Raw genomic sequence first — 23,904 nt, forward strand, 5'->3', positions numbered from 1 at the left:
AGGGAGAAAAATGTCTCCCTATCCATTTTCTCCACACTGTGCATAATTGTATACACCTCTATCATACCCCCCAACTTTTTTTCTAAGCTAAACAACCCAAAATATTATAACCTTTCTTCATAGGAACTTGCTCCAGCATTTTGATCATTTTGAATCCTGGGGGCAGTGGGGCACTCCAAAATCCACAATGAGGCAATATCTTTATTTAGGACCAACCAAAATGCCACAAAAGATTGTGCAAGCTTTCGAGTTCTCCAGAACTCTTCAACAGGCCAGGTGTCATAAGAGGCAAGGGATGGGAAAAGAAACAGAAAAGTTCAAAATATGGGCCAGATCTTGTAGCCATGAGGTCTGCAGTGTAGGCTAAGTTCCAAATTGGTGATAAAATGTGATTTCAGCCTGAATGAGTCACTGGTAGGTGTTGCAGGTATCAGATAACACCTGGCATTCTGGGACAAAGAAGCAATGGTTGATCCCCACTTCGGAAAACATAAAGTCTGTCTCTAACTCAGATCTGCCTATATAAAGGTATTACCTAACTGTGGATTTTGGATTTCTCCCCACTACCAGGATTGTGGATGTTTTAATCATGGACCAGTGCAACTGTCCCTGGGTATCATCATCATCTTCGTTTCCTTTTCTGTACCTTCTCTACAATGTCCTGGAGGCTGGAGAAGTTTATTTGTTATTATATTCTGCCTTTCCTCCAAGGAGCGGAAGATGACATACATTATCCTCCAATCCTCCTCTCCACGTTATCCTCACAACAACCCTGTAAGGTAGGTTGCTGCATTTATTATTACATTTATATCCACCTTTCTTCCATCATGGAACTCAGGGTGGTTCCCAGGTGGTATCGCGTCCAGGCACTGACCAGAACCAAACCTGCTTAGCTTCAGCAAGGGGGCTGCCTCATGTCCTTCAGACTATGCCCAGGTTAGGCTGAGAGTCAGTGACTAGCTCAAAATCAGCCAGTGAGCTTCAACGCCCAGGCCCAGTCCAACCCTCTAACCACTACACCAATGGCTAACCTCATTAGCACATTTGAAAGTTCCAGTTCAAATGTTATCTCAGCCACTAGCTCACAAAGTCAGGCCTTAAGTCACTCGCTATTGTCCCACCTACAACATCTGAATAATGCTGGCCCACTTTACAGAGCTATTATAAGGACTACTGGGATGGTGCATGTGAAGCGCTTTGAATAGTTCAAATGTGCTAAATAATAGACATGCTAAATGTGATTGTTGTGTTGAACAAAAAGAGACACACAGCTCAGCCTTTATACTTGTCTAATCAGAAGTAAGCTCCATTGAGTTCAATGGGGCTTACTCCCAGGTAACGGTTATATGATTGCAGCTCCAGTAAGATTCCTGTCTTCCTGTAATCAAAGCAAACATAGTAAGACATGCTCATAGCACAACAAATGCTCATTGCATATTTATCAATGGGGGACAGAAACTCAGGACTTCCTTTAGGAGAATTGTGACTTTCCATGGGTAATATACGACCTATTATTTCTTAAGAATTTAGGAATGGTGTAAGGCTAAATCAGAGTGACGGGGACATTCTAGCCACAAAATCTAAAGCGCTCAAGGCTTATTCTTGAGAAGACAAAGTTTCAAAAGACCCAATGTGTGGGAATTAACCCACTCATCCACCCCTTTGGGACCTCTTGAGAAGAGTCGGGGTGCAGAGGAGTGAATATCGGTTTGTTAAAAACCATGCTAGGACTCTGGAATCCTAGACCCCCTACCACAAATACAGAGATCCCGCTTTTAGTGACGACATGGGTTTCAGGAGGGCGATTTTTTTTTTTTTTAATTTCCCCCCTGTTAATTTATCGTGGCATCTGCCATAAGAGGGCGCTCATCAACCCTGCGTCAAGGTTAATACTCGGAGAGAGGGAAAGAAGAAAAGGACAGAGTGGTAGCACTAATTTGGGGAAAGGGGGGGCGGGGGAGGGGAGATGAAAAAAAGATGCAAAGTCGCAGGAAGCTTCTGAAATTATCAAAGCGCTCTGGAGCTCGACGGTAAAGATCATAATGATGATGATGCAGCAAGGAAGAGGTCAGTCATTTACCAGTCTGGTTGTGAATGGGTGCGAGTAGGGGGTGCCGCTGCGTGGTATTGTGCTTCATGCCCATTTTCAAAGCCGGGACCACGGCCCAGTCTGAGGCGCCCAAACAACTGTCTCCTAATATTAGCACGGCTGTATTTCTAGATCTATTATAGTCTGTCCAGACAGATCCCATTGTAATGGGATCTTTTATTAAAAGATTAGCACTATCTCCTGCAGTTGGTGGAAAAAAATCTGTTATCACTGAGTTATTTGCAGTTGTAGGGAGGGGGCTTGAGGGGGAGGAGAGAGAGAGAGAGAGAGAGAGAGAGAGAGAGAGAGACTGACTGGGGGGGTTGGGGAAAGAAGGGGCAGACGGGGTCTGAAATGGGGAGGGGGATAAAGGGGGGCGATAGAGTAATCGGTCGGACTTCAGTAGAAATCACAGTGACCTGGCAATAGGCAAGAATTTTTGTCTGCATATTTTGCTGTCTGTTGCCCTGTGGTAACGGCTGGGAGAGGGGGAGAGGGAGAGAGAGAGGGAGGAGAGAAGCGGGCGTTGCGGGGCGGGGGGGCGGGATCGAAAGGCTCAGATTTTTTATTGTTGTTGTTTTTAAAGAGGCGGCTTTTTGAATCAACACTCCCCATTTTTTTCCCATTAAGTAATCGTTCTGTATTAAAGGAAATATCGCCTACTCAGTTTCATTCAGCGGTGCCAAAAAATGTTATTATAAACGAGTCCGCCAACTCTCTTGAAAGAAGAGAGGCATTGCCAGACAGCGCTTAACAGGGGAACGCTGCAAAAGTTCATTAGGCCTGTTGCAATCGTGTCCGTCCTTAATCTCAGAGGATGCTTATTATTTTTATTATTCGGAAAAAGGGACCGCCTACGTCGCCTCCCACCCAGCCCCAAAACACACACACACACACACACACACACACCAGTCCCCTCCCCGCTCTATCCATTCCACTGTAAATAGTACTCCAGACGCCCCCAGGTGAAAAGACTAACACTTGGGGTATTAAACTGGGTATTAAACTTTGATTTGTTTTTGACGAGTCCCAGGGAGAAATGTGAGCGCGCCGGACACTTAACTACTGTTTGGAGGTGTGAGGGTTAGAGATTTATCAGTAGCCACAACATCTGGGGCAGGGAGCGGCGCTGGTGGTGGGGAGACGTTGGGGAGAGAGGGACGGGGGGAGAGCGGGAGGACCCTCCCCCGACACATACGCGGGGACAACGAGCCTCGTCCTTTCGCCTCTGGAGGAGAGACTTCCCGACTGCCGGTTCGCTGGACGTCCCAGCACCACGTACCCATATACTTCCTCTTCCAAACGCAATTGTTCGTTCCTATCCGTGCAGAAACAAACAGTGACCAATTTTAGCCCCGTTGTTTTGCGAAACGCTTGTACCCCCAAGTCGGGAGGGCGAAAGGGCGAGGAAACACCGCGAAAGGCTGGATCGTGCCTTTCCAAACCGGCGAGATGGTTCGGGGGCTTCTAAATCGTCTCCAGGGGATCCCCTGGAGAGAAGTGCCTTGACTGCCTTGCCCCAACTCCCTCTGGCTTTCCTGGCCCGTAGTTTCATTGGAGCAAGTGGTTTCCTGCCTTCTCCCCTTCTTTAAGCTTCTAGCTACTAGTCTGTGTTGTTGGCTAAAAACACACACAAGCGCACGGCAGCCGCACACTCCTTCCTTCCTTCCTGCTACTACGGGCGCAAGAGCTACGGTGATCCCCGTTTGTGGATTTGATCTAACATCGAGTGCGTTGAGTGAGTGTATATATGTGCGTTTGTGCGCGCGCGCGCGCGCACCTTAAAAAACAAACCCCACAAAAGCGGAGAATTGGAAAGGGGTTCACACTGAACTTTTTAAATCTCCCCACTACCCCGAGCACACACACGGACTCTCTCTCTCGCTCTCTCTCTCTCTCGCTCTCTCTCGCACACTCTCGCACACTCTCTCGCACGCACACACACATTAGGAGACCGCCCACCGCAGAGCTAAGACCCCATAGATTTAAAGAGAGACTGCATTCAGAGCCTGACATTCATTCAATAGAGCGGTCATAACTAAGTAGGCTGCCTGTCTGGCGTGCTCTCGCGTTTCCCTCGCCTTACTACTGCCAGTTGAGGTTGCGTCTTCTCTTTCGCTGGAGGGAAATAACTAAGGATGTTAAATCAGAGAATCTTTCCAGGCATGGTTTTACTCCTGATGTTTTTCTGCCACTTCATGGAAGATCAGACAGCACAGGGTAAGATCCCTTTTGTGTCTTTATGTGCAAATGTGCCCTTTTCTGTCATCTGTCTGTCTTCTTCTTCACCAACGCTGTTCTCCAGAGACTCCATCAGACGAGTTGACTGTGGGACTACGGATACAGTCCTACACTGAAATGGTAAGTCCCACTGAACTCGTTGGGACTTGCGACTTTCAAGCAGAAGTGCTTAGGATCGCGCTGCACGAGCCCCTTTGCACAAATGCGCAAACGTGTCAGGGAAACCCGTGTTTGGTCGGATGCGCTCGGCAGAGCCTAGACACAATCATCATCGCCATTATAATGTTAATCACCTTCGTCATCATTAGCTCTAACCGCGCGCTCTATAGCTTTTTATCTGGCACCGCTACCACGCTGCAGCCCGGATGAGCTGCCCCGCCAGCAGCTAAGAACTTCTCCAAGCTCGACCACCAGCTACACCACGACCAGATCTAGTTTGCAACATGAGTGTGACTTTTCGTACGTGTTTTAAATGGCTACAGTCACCGACGCCCTCCTAAGGGTCCCGACGGCATCTCAGTATCGGGGCTCGCACTTCCAGACGAAAAAGACTTTCCAACAAGTTCGGAGGATTTCTTTGTGCCCCTGCTCTGCTCCAATTTTATGTCATTCTGTGAATGAACTTCGGTGTGTTGTATTTCACAACGGCAAGAGATGACTTACAGCGCAACCCTATCCATCTCTACTCTGAAGTAAGCCCCATTGAGTTCAATAGGGTTTACTTCCAGATAAGTGTGTGCAGGTTTGCAGCCTTAGGGGTGCATTTAAGAAACAACAACCCTAAACCTATGTATTTACAACTCAAAGCGTCCTCACCCAACCTCCGCCCCAATATCGGTTGGGTAGGTGGCGATGGGGGGGAGATTATTTTATTGAGATACCTCTACAGTTATTACAGTTTGTTTTATCTGTCTCTTTTAGTGCTCTGTTGTAGCCTGAGGCAGACAGCAATTAAAAGATGCTCCTGATAGGTGGTACTATTAATAATATAATTTGGGGATTGCTGGAGGTATTACTCTGCTTAGTATTTTGTGGGATAAAGAAATAGAATCGATTGGCACTGAATAGTTGGAGAAGTCACATCGGTGATTCACAAGAAACTTGTGAAAATTCTTCAAATTATCTCAGAAAATGGGCCGTCAGGTCAGAGTTCTTGGCTCAGATCCCTGAATAACAGACAGACTCAAGGTTGTTGGTGTGAGCGTATCACCCCCAATACTTTCTCCAGTACTAGAGACCATGTAAACTTATCTAGCTCTTCTCTGCCATCCTCCTCTTGCGTTTGCCAGATCGGTGTGAGTGTGTAGAGTTCGATCATTCAGTTCTCCCCACCAAGCATTTATTTATTCAGTGGAGGAAATTAGAAAAATTTGGAGATTTCGAAAGACTAGGGTTACTACTACCAGGCGCACATGACCGAATCCTAGGGGGGGGCGGGAGCGATGGAGGAGCTGTAATGAAATTTTCCCGTGAATTTGCTGTGCAAACTTCTGTCTACTTATTTTTTTAGAAAGGGTGGTTGTTGGGGTGGGTAGATAAGGCAGGAAAATAGGTTCGCAATTCTACCTTCTTTTGATCTCTTCCTCTCTCTCTCTCTCTCTCTCTCTCCCCACACATATACACTTCTTTTTCTTCTTTTTTAAAATGCTCCAGTTCTATTTCAAAACCCTGTCACGTGCAATTAAGTCCCCCTCCCTCCCGCAGCACTCGTACCTTCCCGATATGGAATAATAAGGAGTCAAACTGGTTTGGTCAAGTTGTTTGATCAGCTCTTCCATTTGGTCCAGAGGAGTAGCTTCAGGTTATGAAACGGGACAAATAAAAAGTAAACAGTCTAGTAAAAGTCAATGAAAGCCGCACGTGTTGTGTCTGGGTCACTGGTAACTGACATTGATATGGCTGGGTCTCTCTCTCTCTCTCTCTCTCTCTTCCTGAACGCAGCTGGCAACTGCTGGCTCCGGCAAGCCAGAAACGGTCGCTGCCAGGTCCTTTACAAAAATGGTCTCAGTAAAGAAGAGTGCTGTAAAACCGGCAGACTTACCACTTCGTGGACCGAGGAGGACGTCAGCGACCACGTGCTTTTCAAGTGGATGATCTTTAGCGGGGGTGCCCCCAATTGCATCCCATGCAAAGGTGAGCGCTCCTAAAAAATTTCAGAGATGCTGGTTTTCCTTTATGAGCATATATAGGTGAGTTGGAGGGTGCTTCCAGACAGCGCTTTTATCCTGCAATCGATCTGCCTCAAATATGAGACCAGACATCTTCTATTTGTAAACCCCGTCTTTCCCCATCACTTCTTTTGTCTTCCCCCCCCCCTTCTTCTTCTTACCAGGAGCAGGGGAAACCCCTTAAGGAGGAAAAGACAGAATAGGTGCACAATGCCTTTTGCTTTGCAGTAATAAGAGTCCTCCAGACAAAGCTGGTATTGCAATCACCCTGCCTCAATCGCAGGATTTTACAGGGGGTCCAGACATCTCATCATGCACTTGTAGCCCTCCCATGTTTTCCCATCGCTTCTTCCGTCTTTTTTTCTTCTTCCACAAAAGGTGCTTCCGGACTAAGGGCTCCTAGAGCTACCAGTCTGGAGGGCATTGTACTGCTACTCTGTCTTTTTTCTCCTTCCAATTTTCTAAAAACAAAAAAACAGAGGGAACAAGCTGTGGGAAAACACAGGAGGGATGTGGATGGAAGATTACGTCATCTGAAACACAATTCTGTGAATGAGGCTGGGTGATGGTATGATAAATGCCTCGTCTGGAAGCACCCAAAAACTCTGTTAAGGACAAAAAGATGGAATAGTTGGACAATGTCTTCAGATTGGTAGTGGTACGAGAAGTCTGTCTGGAAGCAGACAAAGGGCCTTTGCTGTGCCCCACCCAGTAGTGCTTACTCTGACTAGCAACACCTTCCCCTGCAACCTAACAACCCTTTTTATCCCTGGAGATGCCAGGGGCCTGACCTGGACTCTTCTGCATGCAAAGCTCTACTACTAAGTTACAGCCCCCAAAGAAGGGGGAGTACTTCTTCCTCCTTGGCCAGGCCATGGCTTTGGGGCCATGGCTCAGTCCAGTCCAGGTCTTCAGTGCCAGGGGCTCCATCACGTGATAAATGAAATAAGATAGGACAGGTAAAAGTGCTCTTGAGCTGGTACAGAGTGCATTCCCCTCACCATTGGGTAACTAGAGGGTAACTTCATAATCACAAAGAAGGTCTCCATAGGAGCACAGGAAGCTGCCCTCATACTGAGTCAGGCCCTTGGTCCATCAAGCTCATTAGTGTCTAGGTGCTGAATGGCTGTGGTTCTCCAGGGTTTCAGACAGGGGTCTTATCCAGCCCTACCTAGAGATGTTGTGTATTGAATCTGGGACCTTTTGCATGCAAAGCTGGTTCTCTACCACTAAGCTATGGACTTTCCAGATCAGAAACTGATGTTTCCAGACAATTTTGAACCCAGTGTCTCTTTTTCTAGAAAGTAACCCCCTTTCCCCTTCTAATTGTAGGCAAGGCTGTTTTAAAGAGAGAGGCCCTGGGGCTCAAGACTGAATTGAAGCTGTACTACCTGACTTAAGAGTCCTGCTCCCTAATTCTAGATGTATTTGGGGGAGGTTATACTTATGCAAAAAGAAACTTTGCACAAACTCAGAGGCATTCTTCTGCTATCATGTTTCTCGGGTAGGCTTGCCAACAATTTTCCTTTGCAGGATTCCTGTGCCTTTGCTGCACAACAAGCAAAAATTCAGCAGGTAGCATTTTCCCAACCATTTCATCTTCATGCTGGGAGCAGCTTCATTTGCTGAATCACTCCATTCTTATGTGCACAGCAGCCTTGCCAGAAAAAACAACAACAGTTCTTATTCCTGCTACAGACTATTGGTATTCAAAGTAGACTTTGATCCTGGCTTAAATTAAGTCATGATTATACAAAGAAAATGGTGTGTGAGCAAGGTGATACCATTACTAACATTTTTTTTTTAGTACCAACAGTGTGTTTAAAAGGTAGCTGTGCTGACCATAAGAAAACTTCCAAAATCCATGTTAGCATAATTCCTTTATTAGGCCAACCAAAACATCACCAAAAATGTGCGAGCTTCTGAGATCTTTTTAGTGAATCACATTAATATCGATTTTGGAATTAAGTACTATAGAAAGCTAAGATGGGGCACAACGGAATGCAGTACTCAACCCAGTTACCCTGGAGAGGTCCAAATATCTTGAACAGGATTTCTCTAGAATAAAAAGCAATGGATTGCAGCTGAGGCTTTTCATACAGGCACATACAACCTTGGGATGACTTTGCTACAATGACCTTCAAAATGAAAGACCCAATATCAAAATGAAAGACCAGTGTCAGGGACACTGGATGAGTGAAGAAGATATTGCATTGCTGGAGAAGGGAATGTGAAACAGCTTTACAATAAGACAGTTTTGTCATGCAACTAACTCACATGCCCATAGTTTGGTTAATGGGGATTAGCCACCCTGTCCTACACCCAGAGTAGTTAAAGGGTTGTCTTTTCCATCCTTTCAATATGTACTTGTGGGGGGCTCTAATGTGTACACACACATTAATTACTGGGGACAGCACAAATGTGATCTTGTCTCTGGCTCCAGATTAAGGGACATTTGGGAAGTCTTCGTAGTCACATCTAAGCATCCAACTCAGCAAATGGAAAGATCCTGTGTTAGTTTTTCTTTTATGGTCTTTTGCTGGAGGAGGGTTTGGGATAATCTTTCTTATTTTCTGGGTCAACAATAAAATAATATCCTCTCATGTGTTGCCTGTGGTTTGTGGAGCTGTAATGGGGATTCTGGATATTATTAAAGCAACGTTTCTGGGTTTCTGTTCCACTTCCCTCTGCTCCCTCCCATTTCCTCTTTAGAAACCTGTGAGAATGTGGACTGTGGGCCTGGGAAGAAATGTAAAATGAACAAGAAGAACAAGCCTCGGTGTGTCTGTGCTCCGGATTGCTCTAATATCACATGGAAGGGCCTGGTGTGTGGCTTGGATGGGAAAACATACAAGAACGAGTGTGCTCTTCTGAAAGCCAGATGCAAAGAACAGCCTGAACTTGAAGTCCAGTATCAGGGCAAATGTAAAAGTAGGTTTACAACAAAGATGCTCTCTTTGGTGTATGTAGAAAAGCATGAAGACCTGCCTGTAAACTACTTATTGTCGCACACCAGTTGGACCGCTGTACAGGAAAGTAGGTTGTGAACTGTAGCTCAAATTCCCAAAGTAATAACACAGTGGTGTTCTAAATCCTGAGAAAAGAGGATCAACAGACATGTGCTCTGTTGTTAACGCCACTTATGTGTTTATTTTATTATTACATTTATATCCTGTATTTTTCCTCTAAGGAACTCAAGGTGGCTAACATAATCTTCCTCCTCTCCATTTTATCCTCATAACAACCCTGTGAGGTAGGTTAGGCTGAGAGTCAGTGACTGGCCCAAAGTCACCCAGTGAGCTTCATGGCTGAGTGAGGACTTGAACCTAGATCTCCTGAGTCCCTAACCACTACACCACATTGTCTCTGTCCACAGGACTTACACCTGGTCGATATATATATGCAGCAGAATGAGTTGGCAGAATCATGAGATGACAGGGTGGGCTGTATCACTCCAGACTACTAGTGCTGAATGCCATTTTTAAATTACTCCACCACTTAGAGATAAACTTGCCTACAAGTTTAAAAAAAATAGTACATGATGGAGAAAAGTGCTAGCTCAGCCTGCTCGTTGAAGCATTAGTTTTCTGTTTGCAGGGAGTTTGTTGTTGGGTGGTATGGGTGTGTTTTTTACATAAGAGAACCTCCCTACCACCAATCTGAAGCAGGCCTGTCACCTTAGAATGCTACTGCCTCATTCCCACCCCCATTCTGCAGGATATGTAGGTGAGGCTTATTTCTAGGCAACAGTATCTGCCAAAAACATGGATAAACCAGGAATCCTTGATGGTCTACAAGCTTTCTGTTCTTAACCAAGCGTCCTCAGAAAGGGCCAGAACCAATTTTTGTTCCTTTTAACACTGGGGACTGAATCTATGAAGTTAAGCATGTGAACAATTGATCTGCCAGTAAGCTATGGGCCTTCCAATCTATTTCAGCTGCGCCACTGAGAGGTTCACCCAGTGTCAGTTCCAAGTTTTGAAGGGCCCTTGGGCAAGACACCTTCAGTATGGGGGCCTCCCTTCAGGGTGCCTCATCCTCCTCACTGCCATTGCTTCCAGCTGGCAAGGACAAGGTGGGAGCATTTCTTCCTCTTCACCCTTGCTTCTGCCACCACTCACTTGTCCATCCCCTCTGGGCAAGAGAGTAGATGAGAAATGTGTGGTAACAGCAAAGAGAGCATTAGGGCCAATGCGATCTTGGCAATGGGCCTCCAGCAAGGGTATGGGCCCTGGTAAGTGCCCAACCATGCCATCTTCTAACACCATCCCTAGGTTCACCAGAAGGGGCACTAGGATGGTGACCAGGTGATTCCTGACAAGCAGGCTATCTATGCTGCAGCTAGCATATAAAATAATTTGAGAGACACTATGTGTAGTTTCCTTTTAATGAAGAAAGCTGCTAAATGTTTTAAATCGTTATTATTTGTATCATGGGTTCTGCGCTACCTGATGGTCAAGATGGCTCCAGTGTTCAGACTGCCCCCCTGTTTTTGTTCCAGAGACCTGTAGGGAAGTTACCTGCCCAGGCAGCTTCACATGTGTGGTCGATCAAAATAATAACGCCAACTGTGTGACATGTAATAGGATTTGCCCAGAACCTACTTCCCCTGAACAGTATCTCTGTGGGAATGATGGAATAACATATGCAAGCGCCTGTCATCTGAGGAAATCTACCTGCCTGCTTGGAAGATCCATTGGCCTAGCCTATGAAGGAAAATGTATCAGTAAGTACCATGATTTGGAGAGAAAAAGCTGAGAGAGTTGTACAGAGTAAGGGTCTATTTTAGATGGCTCATACAGGAGGTACACACCTACCTTGGAAGAAAAGTATTCCATCTGATCTGACCTCAAATCCCCGCCTCACAGGGTAGAACTAGACATTACAAGGGAAACACGGGTTCCTAACCGCATGTATAAGGCAAGGGTGGGAGGCGTTTGCTGGCAGGGCCGGCCCAAGACATTTTGCTGCCTGACCCAAAGGACAAGATGGCACCATCCCATTCCAGAGAGAAGCCAACCAGACTGGAAGTTGAATCTTCAACACTGGGGGTGGGGCTGCATCCCCCACCACACCTAAGACTAGCTGTGAGGGCACAGGGTGGACCACATGGTACACACAGCTGTGTTGTCCAACACTTAGCTATTGCCTCCCTCCCACAGCATTTGCCTGAAGCAACTGCCTCGCTCTGCCTATTAGTAGGGCCAGCCCTGGGGGAATCAGCAGATGGGATGAGTGTTTAACCCTTCCTCTGAATGATTCTCCCCTTCAAGATATTTTAATTGATTTTTCCCTGCCTGGGAATGTGCCCCCTCCTTCCTGCCTAAAGATCTTCCTCTGTAAGTACTCTCCACCTGTTACCTTGGCCAGTGCAAGTTTAGGAAGATGGCTTTTCTGAGGGAGAACTGTGGTTACCCCCTTTTGTGTGGGGAAAAGTGTGGTTACTGAATATACAAATTATTTTGTAGAAGAGCACAGAAATAATGTACGTGAAGCACTCTGAACACAGAGAAGGTGCTCTATAAAAGTTAAATATTTCTATTACTCTGATCATTCTAGAGTAGCCAGTCTATCATTCTGATCATAATAGACATTATACCGGATATTGTCTCATGGGGAAGCTTACCAATATGTAGAGTGGCAAATGAATTAAGGTGCATGCTGGATGGGGAATGCTAGGAGTTGTAGGACTTTTTCTGTATAAACACACATAGGATTGAGCCCTTACAGGCCTATTGGGAGAGAGAGAGAGAGGGAGGGAGGGAGAGAGAGAGAGAGAGAACCCTACAGGCCACCCTGACAAGATGGTTAATGGGCCCATGAAGGTACGAGCCTGAGGGAGAGTCACCAGTGCCAGCCTAAGCCATTTTGCTGCCTGAGGCATTGCACCAAATGACCTACCCCTGCCACTCCAAATCATAGTATCTAATGTCAGTCAAGTTATTTTGGTGCCTGAGGCAAATAATCTCTCAAGCACCTCTCCCCCTCCCTGGTAGTAAAAATAAAATAATAATAAATTAAACAACTTAACAATTGCTGCCTTTTCATTACAACCAAAATCATGCCTGAGGCAGCAGCCTCAACTCTGCCTAGTGGTGGGGTGGGCCCTGACTTCAGTTCTGATTGGATGGGAAACCTGGGTGTGCCCACCTGTAAACCAGTGGAACCCTCCAGAGTGGAGAAAGGCGTTTGGCCCACTCAGAAATAGGTGATATAACCCAGCAGGGCAGCGAGAGGGAGCTAGGACTGCTGGAGCAGATGAGCATATTTTCCTGAGCATATTTTGTGCAGTTGATGTCAAGGCATTATGTGGAAGGGCTGGCTGAAGAGCACAATAGGAAGCAGAAGGAGTTCTAACTGGAGGCAGCCTGAGCGATGCGTGATAGCAGCCATGGCAAAATGCAGAGATAAGTAATAATTGCTGAGGGAAATTCCTTTCCCCAAAGTGAGTGAGGCTGATGTTGGAATTAGAAGATTACTATTTAATGGGGGCTGTACAAAACAATGCATCATCGTCATCATTATTACATTAACATTTATGTAGTGTCTTAAAGTGCTCAAAATGGTTCATGTGTGTTAATTAGTTGTGATCTTTACAACAACCCTGTAAGGTAAGTCAGTATTATTATCCCACCATATTGCGGATGGAGGGACTGAGGCTGAGACAGAGTGGCTTTCCAAAAGCCACCTAGTAAGTTCATGGCAGAGGCAAGATTCGAATTTCCTGATGCATAGCTCAGTCTCTCAGCCACTGCACTACACCAGATCAAGGAAGTGATGAAGGTCTTACTATTAGTATGTATCATGTATATCTCTCTTTTGATTTACTAAGTTATTTGCATACATTTTGGCTGTCCCCCACAATGATCCCATGTGGTATTGTTTCCATTTTAAAGATGAGGAACTTGGGCTTAGAGAGGGAGATAGACTTGATCAAGGCATCTTGATGAGTCTTTGGCAGAGATCTGATTTCAACCCATCACCATCTGCTCCAAGACCAACTCTCTCTGTATACTATACATTAGATTACAATATATTAGAATTAGGACTACAAGTTTTGGCTGCAGTCCTATACCCATTTACCTGGGAGTAAGACTCACTGATATCAATGGAAGTTACTTCTGAGCAGTCATGCATAGGATTGTACTGTTAGGGCGCCATCCTAACGTCTAACGTCAGAAATCAGCCGTCTAGCTGCAAATGCAGGGTGGCCGGAGCGCAGAGGAGAAGATCCCCTCCGCACTCTGCCCACCCTGCACTGGATAGTCGGCCACCTCCGAGTTCAAAGGCAGCCAACTCTCCCCATGGGACTGAGCCCTTAGTTGATTAACTGGTTAGATGAATTGATTTAAAACATTTTTAACAATAAAATGGTGTCCCTAGTTAATTGAACAACACATTTAAACATTTTGTTAAAAATATTTTAATACATGTGGTTATAAAAACAGCAGTTCGAAAACACCATCTTGGAAGGGGGATTCTTTCCTATGTGAGAGGGAATGGGGATTGCCTCTTCCAAAATTATGCCTGCTGCAATACATGTGTCCATCATCTAAAAGCAAAATATATTTTCTTCTTTGTGCCTTTCCTCCAGTCCCAGCAAGAAAAATGTACATAGATTATGGCTACAATCCTTCACCCACCTGCCTGGGAGTAAACCTGATTGAACTCAACTGCCCTTACTTCAGAGTAGACATGTATTGCACTTTTAATCAAGTAATCATCTAAAACACATAGATCCATCAACTTAGATTTCTCCTAAATCAGGTGGCAGTCCTGATTACAATGCAATCTACACACAGCAGGAGAAGCAGATGTTAGTGTGAGTTAACAACAGAAGAGAGGCAGGTGACAGTGTAAGTTACAGCAAGGGGAGGCTCAAGAGTTAAATATATATACACCATTAGTGGTAGTGCTGAAATTAATATTTCCAGGCTTTGGTTAACACAATGCTTACCTCAAATAAAAGGCTAGTATTGTGGGTCCAAAATATCTTCTGTCTCAGATTTTAATCTGAGCCAAAGAAAACCTTCATCCCTCCCTTCTGTTCTATTACTTACTTTTCTTCAACAGCAGAGGAACAGAGCAGAGGAGAAGGTTTCTCTCCTCTCTTCCTTCTATGAAGGCTTGCACTCAGCTATTATTGTACTGGGAAATGTAGTTTTTCCAACACTGTTGGGAAATGTAGTTTTTTTAACTCTAGGTAAATTCTATTTCCCAGTGTACCTGTCTCCAGGCATGCAGTCATAACAGTGTACCAGGCATAAGAGAGGGGAAATGTGAGAGAGACGTCTCTCCCGTCATTCCCCTGTTACTGCTGCTAGAGCAGCAATCAATATAAATGGTGAGAAGGAGGTGTATAGATGGTGGGAGGGACTTGGAAGTTCATGAAAGGGCATGGGAGAGAGATCAGGCCTTGTCATGCTCTTGTTAACACTATCAGGTTTGGTCTTGGAAAGAACCCAACTATTTTCCAAGCTTCAAGGAAATATTTTTTTCTTTTACCCAATATCCAATTCAAAGCCTGACTGGGGGAGTTTTCCGAATCACCAATACTGACACCAGCAGATTGGCACCAGAGCATTGGCTGTTTTCACAAGTAATGTTGAAATCAGGTTCTTCATTTCTCACCTGTAAAATTCACATATATGTACATTTGACCAAAACATCTGATGCTTTTGCTCCCTCTCCCCCTTACTAATGTTCACAAGTAAGGCATTCCCACCTCAAAGGTGTTTTTAGCACCTCTTGCAAAAACAACCTTGGTGGTGGACCAAGACAGAGTGCTTTAATGTAAAGAAATGTTAGTACAAATGGGCTAGTGTGGTGTTAGTCTCTAGAGGGCTGGATATAAATGTGTGAAATACGAATTCAAACGCCTGCTCACTTACCAAGCTCACCACTTTGACGTTGTGGACGACATATTCTCTCAGCCTAAAGTGGCAGGATTGTTGTGATTCTAGAGTCTGGCTCCCTCAAACAGCAGATAAGGTGATAAATCTGTGGTAGGACTATACCACTTCAAGATGTGTGTGTGTGTGTGTGTGTATGTGTGTGTATATGTATGTGTGTGTGTGTGTGTGTGTATATATATATATATATATATATATATATATATATATATATATATGAGCTCACATGGTTGAATGCTCCGCCATGAAAACATTTAAATGAAAAATCGCTGTGCATAGAAAACTAGAATTTCAGAGAGCAAACCTTCTTTCTGGCATCTAGTTTTCTATATACAGATATTTTTCTATTTCTTTGGTATGGAGGTGCATTCAGTTACGTGAACCCATACTTGCAGTCTGAAGCAGTACAGCACAGACATAAGTTTACCACTCCATCTGCTGCTTGTGAAAACTAGGTCTAAAATGCAAGTCTGAGCAATCTCGAGAAAGATTGGGGCACCATTTTAACAAATGGTCAGGTATCCCAGTTTACCCTGCAGGACAGACCTATAAATCTTCTCCCAAGCTAATGAGAACATTTCTGGAAAATGAAGAGGAGCTTGTTCTCTGTGGACACATGTTGCTTCCTTCCTTCTCTCACCCCATGCAAGGTCACCCTTAAATCATAAAATCCACATTGGAATCAACCTGGAACTCGGTTTTGTGGGAAAGCTGCTCAAGTTAACTAGGGATGAGCTGAATGTCTTTGATAACATTTTTGCCAGTGCTGAAAGATGCTGAAGTTTTTTGGAACTCCTTGCAAAAAGATTCATTTAAATTGCCCTCACTTACTCTGACTCTCAGTTGCCATCACTTGCCCTCAATCATATTATGCAGCCAAAACTGACAGACTACATAGAGTTGTAATGTCATCCTGTTTGATATGTAATTCCTGAATGGACTGATTACACATGTGACTAATTTAGGGAGGAGGAGGAGCCAGGAGAAAATGGCTCCAAAGAGATAGCAGGCAAACATGGTTTTAATCAGTGTTTTTTTTTTTTCAGGAAAAAATATCCACTCCACCAAAATTTCTAGTTTTGACTCAGAAATCTGAACTGGAGAAAAACTGGCACAGTCCTTGCATAGCACATTCTGTTCTTCATCTGCCACACCAAAACCACTTCACAGCAGAAGAAAATGCTAGAACTTACAAAATTATTTTTAAAAAAAACAAGTAGGAATTCACTCCTGGAATCCAAAATTCCATATTTTGGTCAACTAAACTTTCTATAGAATCCAGCTGACAGTTATTGAGGACTAATCTTTGGCCCTGATTCCACTGGAACCTCCGATACTTAAGGATACTAGGTCCTTGAAGACATCTTCAGATCACATGTCTTCTATGTTCACAACTGGATTCTAGTGGAAACATCGGCCTAGACATTCATTCTTAGGAAATATTTTTTACATTGATCAAAAACAACTTTTCTCCCTTAAAAAATCATAAAGCCCAGGAAACATTATATTACAAAGGAAGCCTCCTGAAATCACCACCATTAAAAGAAAAATAAAGCACAATCAAATGTTTGTTAGAGCAGCGTAAGCATGTTTATCACACATCCCTCTGATAAGGCATCAGAAATGCTACACTTTATATTTGGGGCTGGAGGAATGACGATCCTTCTGAAGTTAAGCACTTTTACTTCCCATTGATTTCAACGATTTAAGCATGTGCCTACTCCATTGGAATCAATAGGATTTAAAGTGCTTATATTCTGCGATCATGCCTTAAGCCATTTCCTTCCAATATTGTAAAACATGATGATCTAATTAGCTAATAGCCTGTTATATTTTTATGGTTGCTAGACTCAAATAATTTTCTCCAGAGTTGTTCTATTTTAGCCAATATGATAACTCCGCAGAACTTGGCGGGGGGGTTAACAATTTACTAATTTGTTAATTTCTTGCAAATTATCATGCATGTACTGAATTCATTGATGAAAACAAGAACAATAGCTGCAGTCTAGAAAGCTATTTTAAGTGTGGTCAAGATCCTGGACTCTTGCCTTTTTTTTTTTTTAAACAGCCCCCCACCCTCCCATCCTCTACTGCCGTGCGAAAACAGGAAAGACCTTTTGTGGCACCTTAAAGACTAACATATTTATTGTGGCATTCATGTTCATGCCCAAGAGTACACTTCATCAAATATCCTCAGTTGGCCAGGAATAAAGAAGAAATTGTAAACAGTGAGGCTGAAAGGCCTTGACATGCAAGAGAAGGTCTCCCCTGTGACATTTCTTTGGAAATTCAAATGTATACAAGATAAGCGCAGTAACTATGCCTAACAGGAGTCATTGATGATAACCCAGTCTTCCTTGCTTTGCTATGATAACACCTGTAGTGGGAGACAAAACTCCTGGTCTGTGTTGAGCTCCTTGCTGTGTCACGTGCTAGCTCCTCTGTGTGTCATAAGTAGTCTGCCACATAATGTGACCCTGCTGAGTACGCAGAGCTGGTCACTCAATGGTGGCCAGTATGTCTGGGGGTTCTGCTGCTTATATAAATAGGTGACTAACTGAGCACTTCTAGGATCGCCGCTTTCATTTTTCCAAGGAAAGCAAGCAAGACATTTCTTTCTCTTTCCTCTCCCCACATGCCTTTCAGTTCAGAAACCTACTCTGATCTCAAAGATCAGGGAGAGGTTTCTTGGGACCAGAAATTTATGACATTGTGCCAGTGCTGGGCACCGACCTTATGTCCAGTGTTGGCTCAGTGGCTTATGTGGGAAATGTAGCATTGCAGTAGCACTGCTCCTGACCTGGAAGAGGAGTATTACACAAAGACTTGAGGAGCCAATTCTAAGTCTAGTTATTCAGAAGCAAGTCCTACGAAGTTCAATAGGAATTGGTCCCTAGTGAGTTTGCTTAGGTCTGAAGACTTAAATGGCAATGCTGAGGATGAGGAGAGTGTGGATCAACAACTGCCCTCTGACAAGGTGTCCTAGGAGGCATTTTGAAGGTCAAAGAGGAGGAATAATAGTCAGTGCGGGCTTGTGATGGGTGTGTGTTCTTTTATTCATAAGGGTGGCTGTTTGTTGCATTATTGCAGCTAGAGCAGTTTATATAGGAGTAGGACTTGGGAATTGCAAGGGTTTCCTTCCTACAGCTTGAGCAGTCACCCCCAAAGGCAAGCAGAGGAACTCACCTCAGAACTTACTTCACCCTGTGCCCTTGGAGCTTGCAGTCAGACTCCAAAACCTTTTGCTGAAAAACTCTCTCTCTTTCAGCGAAACTCTCAGCTATCTCCACAAACAGCCTTTAGAGGTAACAGCCAAGGTCTCACCCTCTATCACAAAACCAGGAGACAACTCACACTCCTTTGGGTCCTTGCTTCCCCGCCCCACTCTCCCATCTCCACCATCTCCTGTGGGGTGGTCATGGGCTTTTATAGTCATCTCCTGCTGCCCTGCAATATTGATTTGTAGGAGTTATTTTGCTTCTTGTGTGTTGTTTTGTTTATCTCAGCCTTCATCTTCTTTTAAAAATGAAAATCTTTTATAGAGGCCAAATCTTGCGAAGACATCCAATGCAGCACTGGGAAGAAATGTTTGTGGGATTTTAAAGTGGGCAGAGGACGGTGTGCCCTTTGCGACGAGTTGTGCCCTGAAAGCAAATCGGACGAAGCTGTCTGTGCCAGTGATAACACCACTTACCCAAGCGAGTGTGCCATGAAGGAAGCAGCCTGTTCCCTGGGTGTGCTTTTGGAAGTAAAGCACCCAGGATCTTGCAACTGTAAGTGAGCTTTTTAACCTTGCCAGGAACTTTAATCTTCTAAAGGCAAAAAAAAAAAAAAAAAGAATCCCTAGAATAGTGATGACTGAAGCCTTTATTAAACATGAAAGGGAACTGAGTATAAGAGAGATCTTACAGAGAGAAATTTACATATTATATAGACGTCTTGTGCTTGGTAAGATGCAACAGATAGTCAACAGCAAATGTTTCAGGGTGCCTTTTCTCTTCGTAGGAAAGGATCTGTGTTTAACACCAGAGGGTTGCTTTAAATGCATCTTTCTAGCTATGTCTTGCCCTCCCTTAATATTGTTTGCTTTAGTGTGCTTTGCTGTTTGCTTTATTAACACTCGGCTACAATCTAATCGCACCCTCCCCTCAACCTCCCCCCACCCCAAAACTAGCTTAACACTTAACCACGTGGGCTGCTGTTTTCTTGCAGTTGCCTCTGAATGAAGGACTCAAAAGCAATTAAAAACCTAGAACACAAGAGCACTTTTTATCTAATTTCAGGAATCTGCCAATAAAACCTGAGCCATTGAGTCTTCAGAACTTGCCGCAGTTATGACTTCATAGATTATGTAACACGCACACACACACACAAACACACACGCCAAAAAAAAACAAAAAACAACTTTATTGCATAACAGCAGATGCCAAAGTGCATCTTACTACGAGCCACGCATAAAGCAGAAATGCAACACTCTGTTATGGCTGTGCAGGGGGCTTTGAAAACTTGCACTCAGCTGCTTCTGCGCTGTTGTTGTCCGTATTTAAACAACAGCTCCCCTGTATTCTCCTATCTAGCCATCAATGAAGATCCTGAGGAAGAGGACGACGAGGAGGACCAGGACTACAGCTTTCCTATATCTTCCATTCTAGAGTGGTAGAAACTTCCATCACTTTTGGAACAGCCATTGGGCAAGAAATACAATGTCCATACTGTACATAAGTGTATGCTTATTTATTTGGGGAAGAAAAAAGTATACATATAGTTGAATCTGGTAGACATTTATTTATACTGTGTCATGTTTTATAATTTATACATAAAATGTCTGATTGACTGTACACCTTTTATTATTATTTTTATGGAAGAAATTTAATCGTTATGGGATGAGCAGTGTTATTTATTGTGAGGTCTCCTGCTTGTAAAGTAAAGCTTTTTTTCTTGTAAACTATAAATCCATTCCTTAGAGCTTAACTCCCTCTCCCGTCACAACTCTCTTGGTTTCTTCAGACATTAACTCTTTCCCACTTTAACAAAACTTTGCATGTCAATTTCTGTCACATTTTTATTTATTACATTTCCTTCTTGCCGGTTATGTACATATGTCCGTGATCCCTCGGGTATTTGTTTACAAGGAATCTTGACTGACCAAAAGGCGCTGTAAACTGACTTAACTATATATTTCGGGTGCAATGAGGCAATCTTTAAGGAATCCTCTTCCCCTTGGTTATGTTCTTCTTCTGATTGTATCATGTACTGAGGTGATCTCAAAGTACTGGACATTTATACTGTACTATGAGAATCCAGACCCAAAGATCGGATTATGAAGGCTGTTAATATATATGTGGCTAAATGTAATGAGAGCATACTTTTTTAAAAAATACATTGTCACAAGCATCAGTGTTTTTATTAGGTATGTCCTTGCAGTTGCTCCTGCAGTTCCATTTTTTAAAAGTTCTTTTTGTTTCTCATTCAAAGTGTTCACAGAATATTATATCAAAGCTTTATCAGTTCAAGTTTCTTGATTTTCATAATACTTTTTTTCTGAGGCAATTTTATATTTTCAAACATGGCGAGTTAAATATAAATTCATTTAAATATATAGTTTTGTACTTTTCTACCATGTAAATGTGCAATGTATATAAAAGTTATAATGTGTATTTGTAAATAAATTATGCGTGAAAAAAAATAAAAAATGGATTTTTTTCCCTATACACCAGCTTTGATTATTGCTTACTTAATGTGGTTACTGGGAATGGCTTTTTGAATGTGGAAAGGGTTAGTTTTAGGATCATGCTCTCTGGTGCATCCAGAGCATGCTGGATGTTATTTCATGTCCCAGGGTCAGAAGGCCCATGACGTAGTAACTGTGCTGAGGTGAAGCAGGTATAGCCCTGGCCAGTATCTGAACAGAAGACCACCAGGGGAATCCCTCATAGCTACTTTTGAGTTCTATCATGGAAGAAAGGCTGGATATCAATGTAATTAATAAAACATTACTTTTGCATGCGTGCAAGAACATCTAAAGCCAGTGCTGGATGGGCTCAAACAAAGAGTTGGGGTAGTATCCAAAGCTCGAGTCCACCAGCACTCCTTAGGTCACACTAGTGTGAATGACCACTAGCACAATGGGAAGCTAGCACTTCCTCGAGCAATCCTGGAAATGAACCAAAACAATTGTCTACAGGACAGGTCAGCTGAGCTCCCTTTTGCAATCTCCACTGACTTGTTCTGTTCCGGAAATGCTACTTTTCAGCTGCTCTGGGAAGTGCTAGCTTCCCATTGCATAGGCGGTCATTCCCACAAGCACTAGGGCAGCTTTGGATACTGCCCTTGGTCTAAACCAGGTTTGAAAATGGCCAGGGCACTGGTGGTGAGTAGCAACAGCCTTCATGTCACCTAGAAAGGAAGTGCTTATAAGCTAGAAAAAAGTTGTTGCTGGTGGTTTTCTTTCAAGCCATCTTAGTAGAAGTGGGCTAGTAAAATAATTCTATGGGATAGTGGCTTTTGTAGACTTATTTGCAAGGAAGATCTATATGTTTGACACAGCACCAGATATTCCCATGGTGAATAAATGTAATAAATAATTAAAAATTAGTTTTGCATGTGTACAAGAGCATCTAAAGCCAGTGCTGGATGGGCTCGAACAAAGAGTTGGGGCAGTATCCAAAGCTCACAGTCCACCAGCGCTCATTAGGTTGCACTAGTGTGCAAGGAAAATCTATATGTTATGTTTCCCACAGGACCAGACATTCCCATGGTGAATTTTCCTACCTTCTCACTCCCAGCCAGATAACCCACGAGAACTCACCATGTGTTTTGGGGCCACATCAATATGATCATTGGCAAGGAGTGAAGAAAAACTCACTATGTGGTCCAAATTCATGTAATGAATTCCAACAGATGATATGAGTGGGAAATTGCTATGAGATCAGCACCCCCCTGGCAAAATGCAGTATCTGAGACCAGCTCCAAGCCATATAAAACCAGAAGAAATTAAACCTTAGCCTCAACAAATGGATACATCTATAAAGAATAGGATCTGAGGCAATTTGGAAATAACAAAATGATATAACAGAGTTATTTGTTTTAAGGGAAAGTGGTAAACAAGCATATGACCAGTCAGTTCTATAATTTATTCAGTCTTGATTGGTTGAAAGACAATTCTGCATTACAGCATTGTCAATGTTTCATTTTGGTGTAAAGTCAGTTTTAAGAGCCTAGAAAACTCTATCCCAATTTCATCCTTCCAATGTCTCATATTGAGACATATGAGAGCCAGTCTGTTGTAGTAGCTAGTGTTGGACTAGAGAGACCCAGGTTCAAATCCTCACTCAGTCATAAAGCTTGTTGGATGACTGTGGCCCAGTCACTATTGCTCAGCCTACCTCACAGGGTTGTTGTGAGGATAAAATGAGTGGGAGGGGGGAGAACCATGTGCACTGCCCTGAACTCCTTCTAGGAAATAAATATTGCAGTATTGCCACTGTTACCTCCTCCTTTTCACCCTATCCCTTTAAAACCACAATGCACTTGCAAACCTCCTTTGAACCCTTAAGAATTCATCCCCATCTTGTAAAACCATGTGGTGTTGATATAACCATATATTTTGCCTACATTCAATAAAGCTTTTCTTTGATGGATATTGGAATTGTGACGTTTTAATTGTGTACTAACAGGTTCTCCTCCAGAGGAATTGTCCTTGTGAATTCCTTTCTCCCAGCACCTCTACACAAACCTAAAATAATAGCTTTATTCCCTTATATTTGATGGCCTATGTGCGAACAGACACCATTAAAAAGCATTGTGCTTGAGATGGGAAAGTTTGATCTGTGGTGTGATCTCTGACGGCCATTCATCAATAAATCTGATTGTATGAACTAGTTCATCCTTCCCCAACCCAGGGGTCCTCCAGATGTGTAGGTCTAGAACTCCCATCATCTCTGGGAGGGCTGAACTAATTCAAGTAGTGAGAATCAAGTATCTTCATAGCAGAAAGGGGCAGTTTCAACACAGTTTTATCAGTTCATACATTTGTACCTCAGTTCATACATTTGTACCTCAGTTCATACATTTGAAGAGGCAGAGGAACTAGAGATAAAATCGCCAACTTTCGCTGGATCATGGAGAAAGCAAGAGAATTCCAGAAAAACATCTATTTCTGCTTCATTGACTACGCTAAAGCCTTTGATTGTGTGGATCACAACAAACTGTGGCAAATTCTGAAAGAGATGGGAGTACCAGACCACCTTACCTGTCTCCTGAGAAACCTGTACGAGGGTCAAGAAGCAACAGTAAGAACCAGACATGGAACAACCGATTGGTTCAAAATTGGGAAAGGAGTACGACAAGGCTGCATATTGTCGCCCTGCTTATTTAACTTATATGCAGAGTACATCATGAGAAACGCCAGGTTGGATGGATCACAGGTTGGAATTAAGATTGCCGGGAGAATTATCAACAACCTCCGATATGCAGATGATACCACCCTAATGGC

General features: G+C 43.6%; 1 protein-coding gene across 2 annotated transcripts; it reads left to right on the top strand.

The window, feature by feature from the left end:
* The first annotated feature begins 1,939 nt into the window (after window positions 1–1,939).
* FST (follistatin) lies at window positions 1,940–21,125 on the top strand. 2 transcript variants are annotated; one of them, XM_084833207.1, is made up of 6 exons: window positions 1,940–2,067; window positions 6,272–6,463; window positions 9,211–9,429; window positions 11,000–11,224; window positions 18,953–19,183; window positions 19,988–21,125. In XM_084833207.1, exons 1-6 carry the CDS (start codon window positions 2,043–2,045, stop codon window positions 20,068–20,070), a joined length of 975 nt encoding a protein of 324 aa, XP_084689333.1. In that variant the 5' UTR covers window positions 1,940–2,042; the 3' UTR covers window positions 20,071–21,125. The 2 variants fall into 2 exon arrangements, with proteins under 2 accessions (XP_084689333.1, XP_084689332.1); XM_084833206.1 differs by lacking the exon at window positions 1,940–2,067 and adding an exon at window positions 4,108–4,309.
* Window positions 21,126–23,904: the final 2,779 nt, after the last annotated feature.

The sequence above is a fragment of the Heloderma suspectum genome, chromosome 2 (assembly GCF_057233095.1).
Source record: "Heloderma suspectum isolate Gila_16-S chromosome 2, 16-S_ref, whole genome shotgun sequence".
Taxonomy (NCBI): Eukaryota; Metazoa; Chordata; class Lepidosauria; order Squamata; family Helodermatidae; genus Heloderma; species Heloderma suspectum.

Bases quoted from the DNA above. Each gene is read 5' to 3' on its own strand.
- FST (XM_084833206.1), top strand. From the start codon at position 4,228: ATGTTAAATCAGAGAATCTTTCCAGGCATGGTTTTACTCCTGATGTTT. The intron at 11,225-18,952 runs GTAAGTACCATG...AATCTTTTATAG, and splicing joins CTATGAAGGAAAATGTATCA to AGGCCAAATCTTGCGAAGAC. The intron at 19,184-19,987 runs GTAAGTGAGCTT...TCTCCTATCTAG, and splicing joins GCACCCAGGATCTTGCAACT to CCATCAATGAAGATCCTGAG.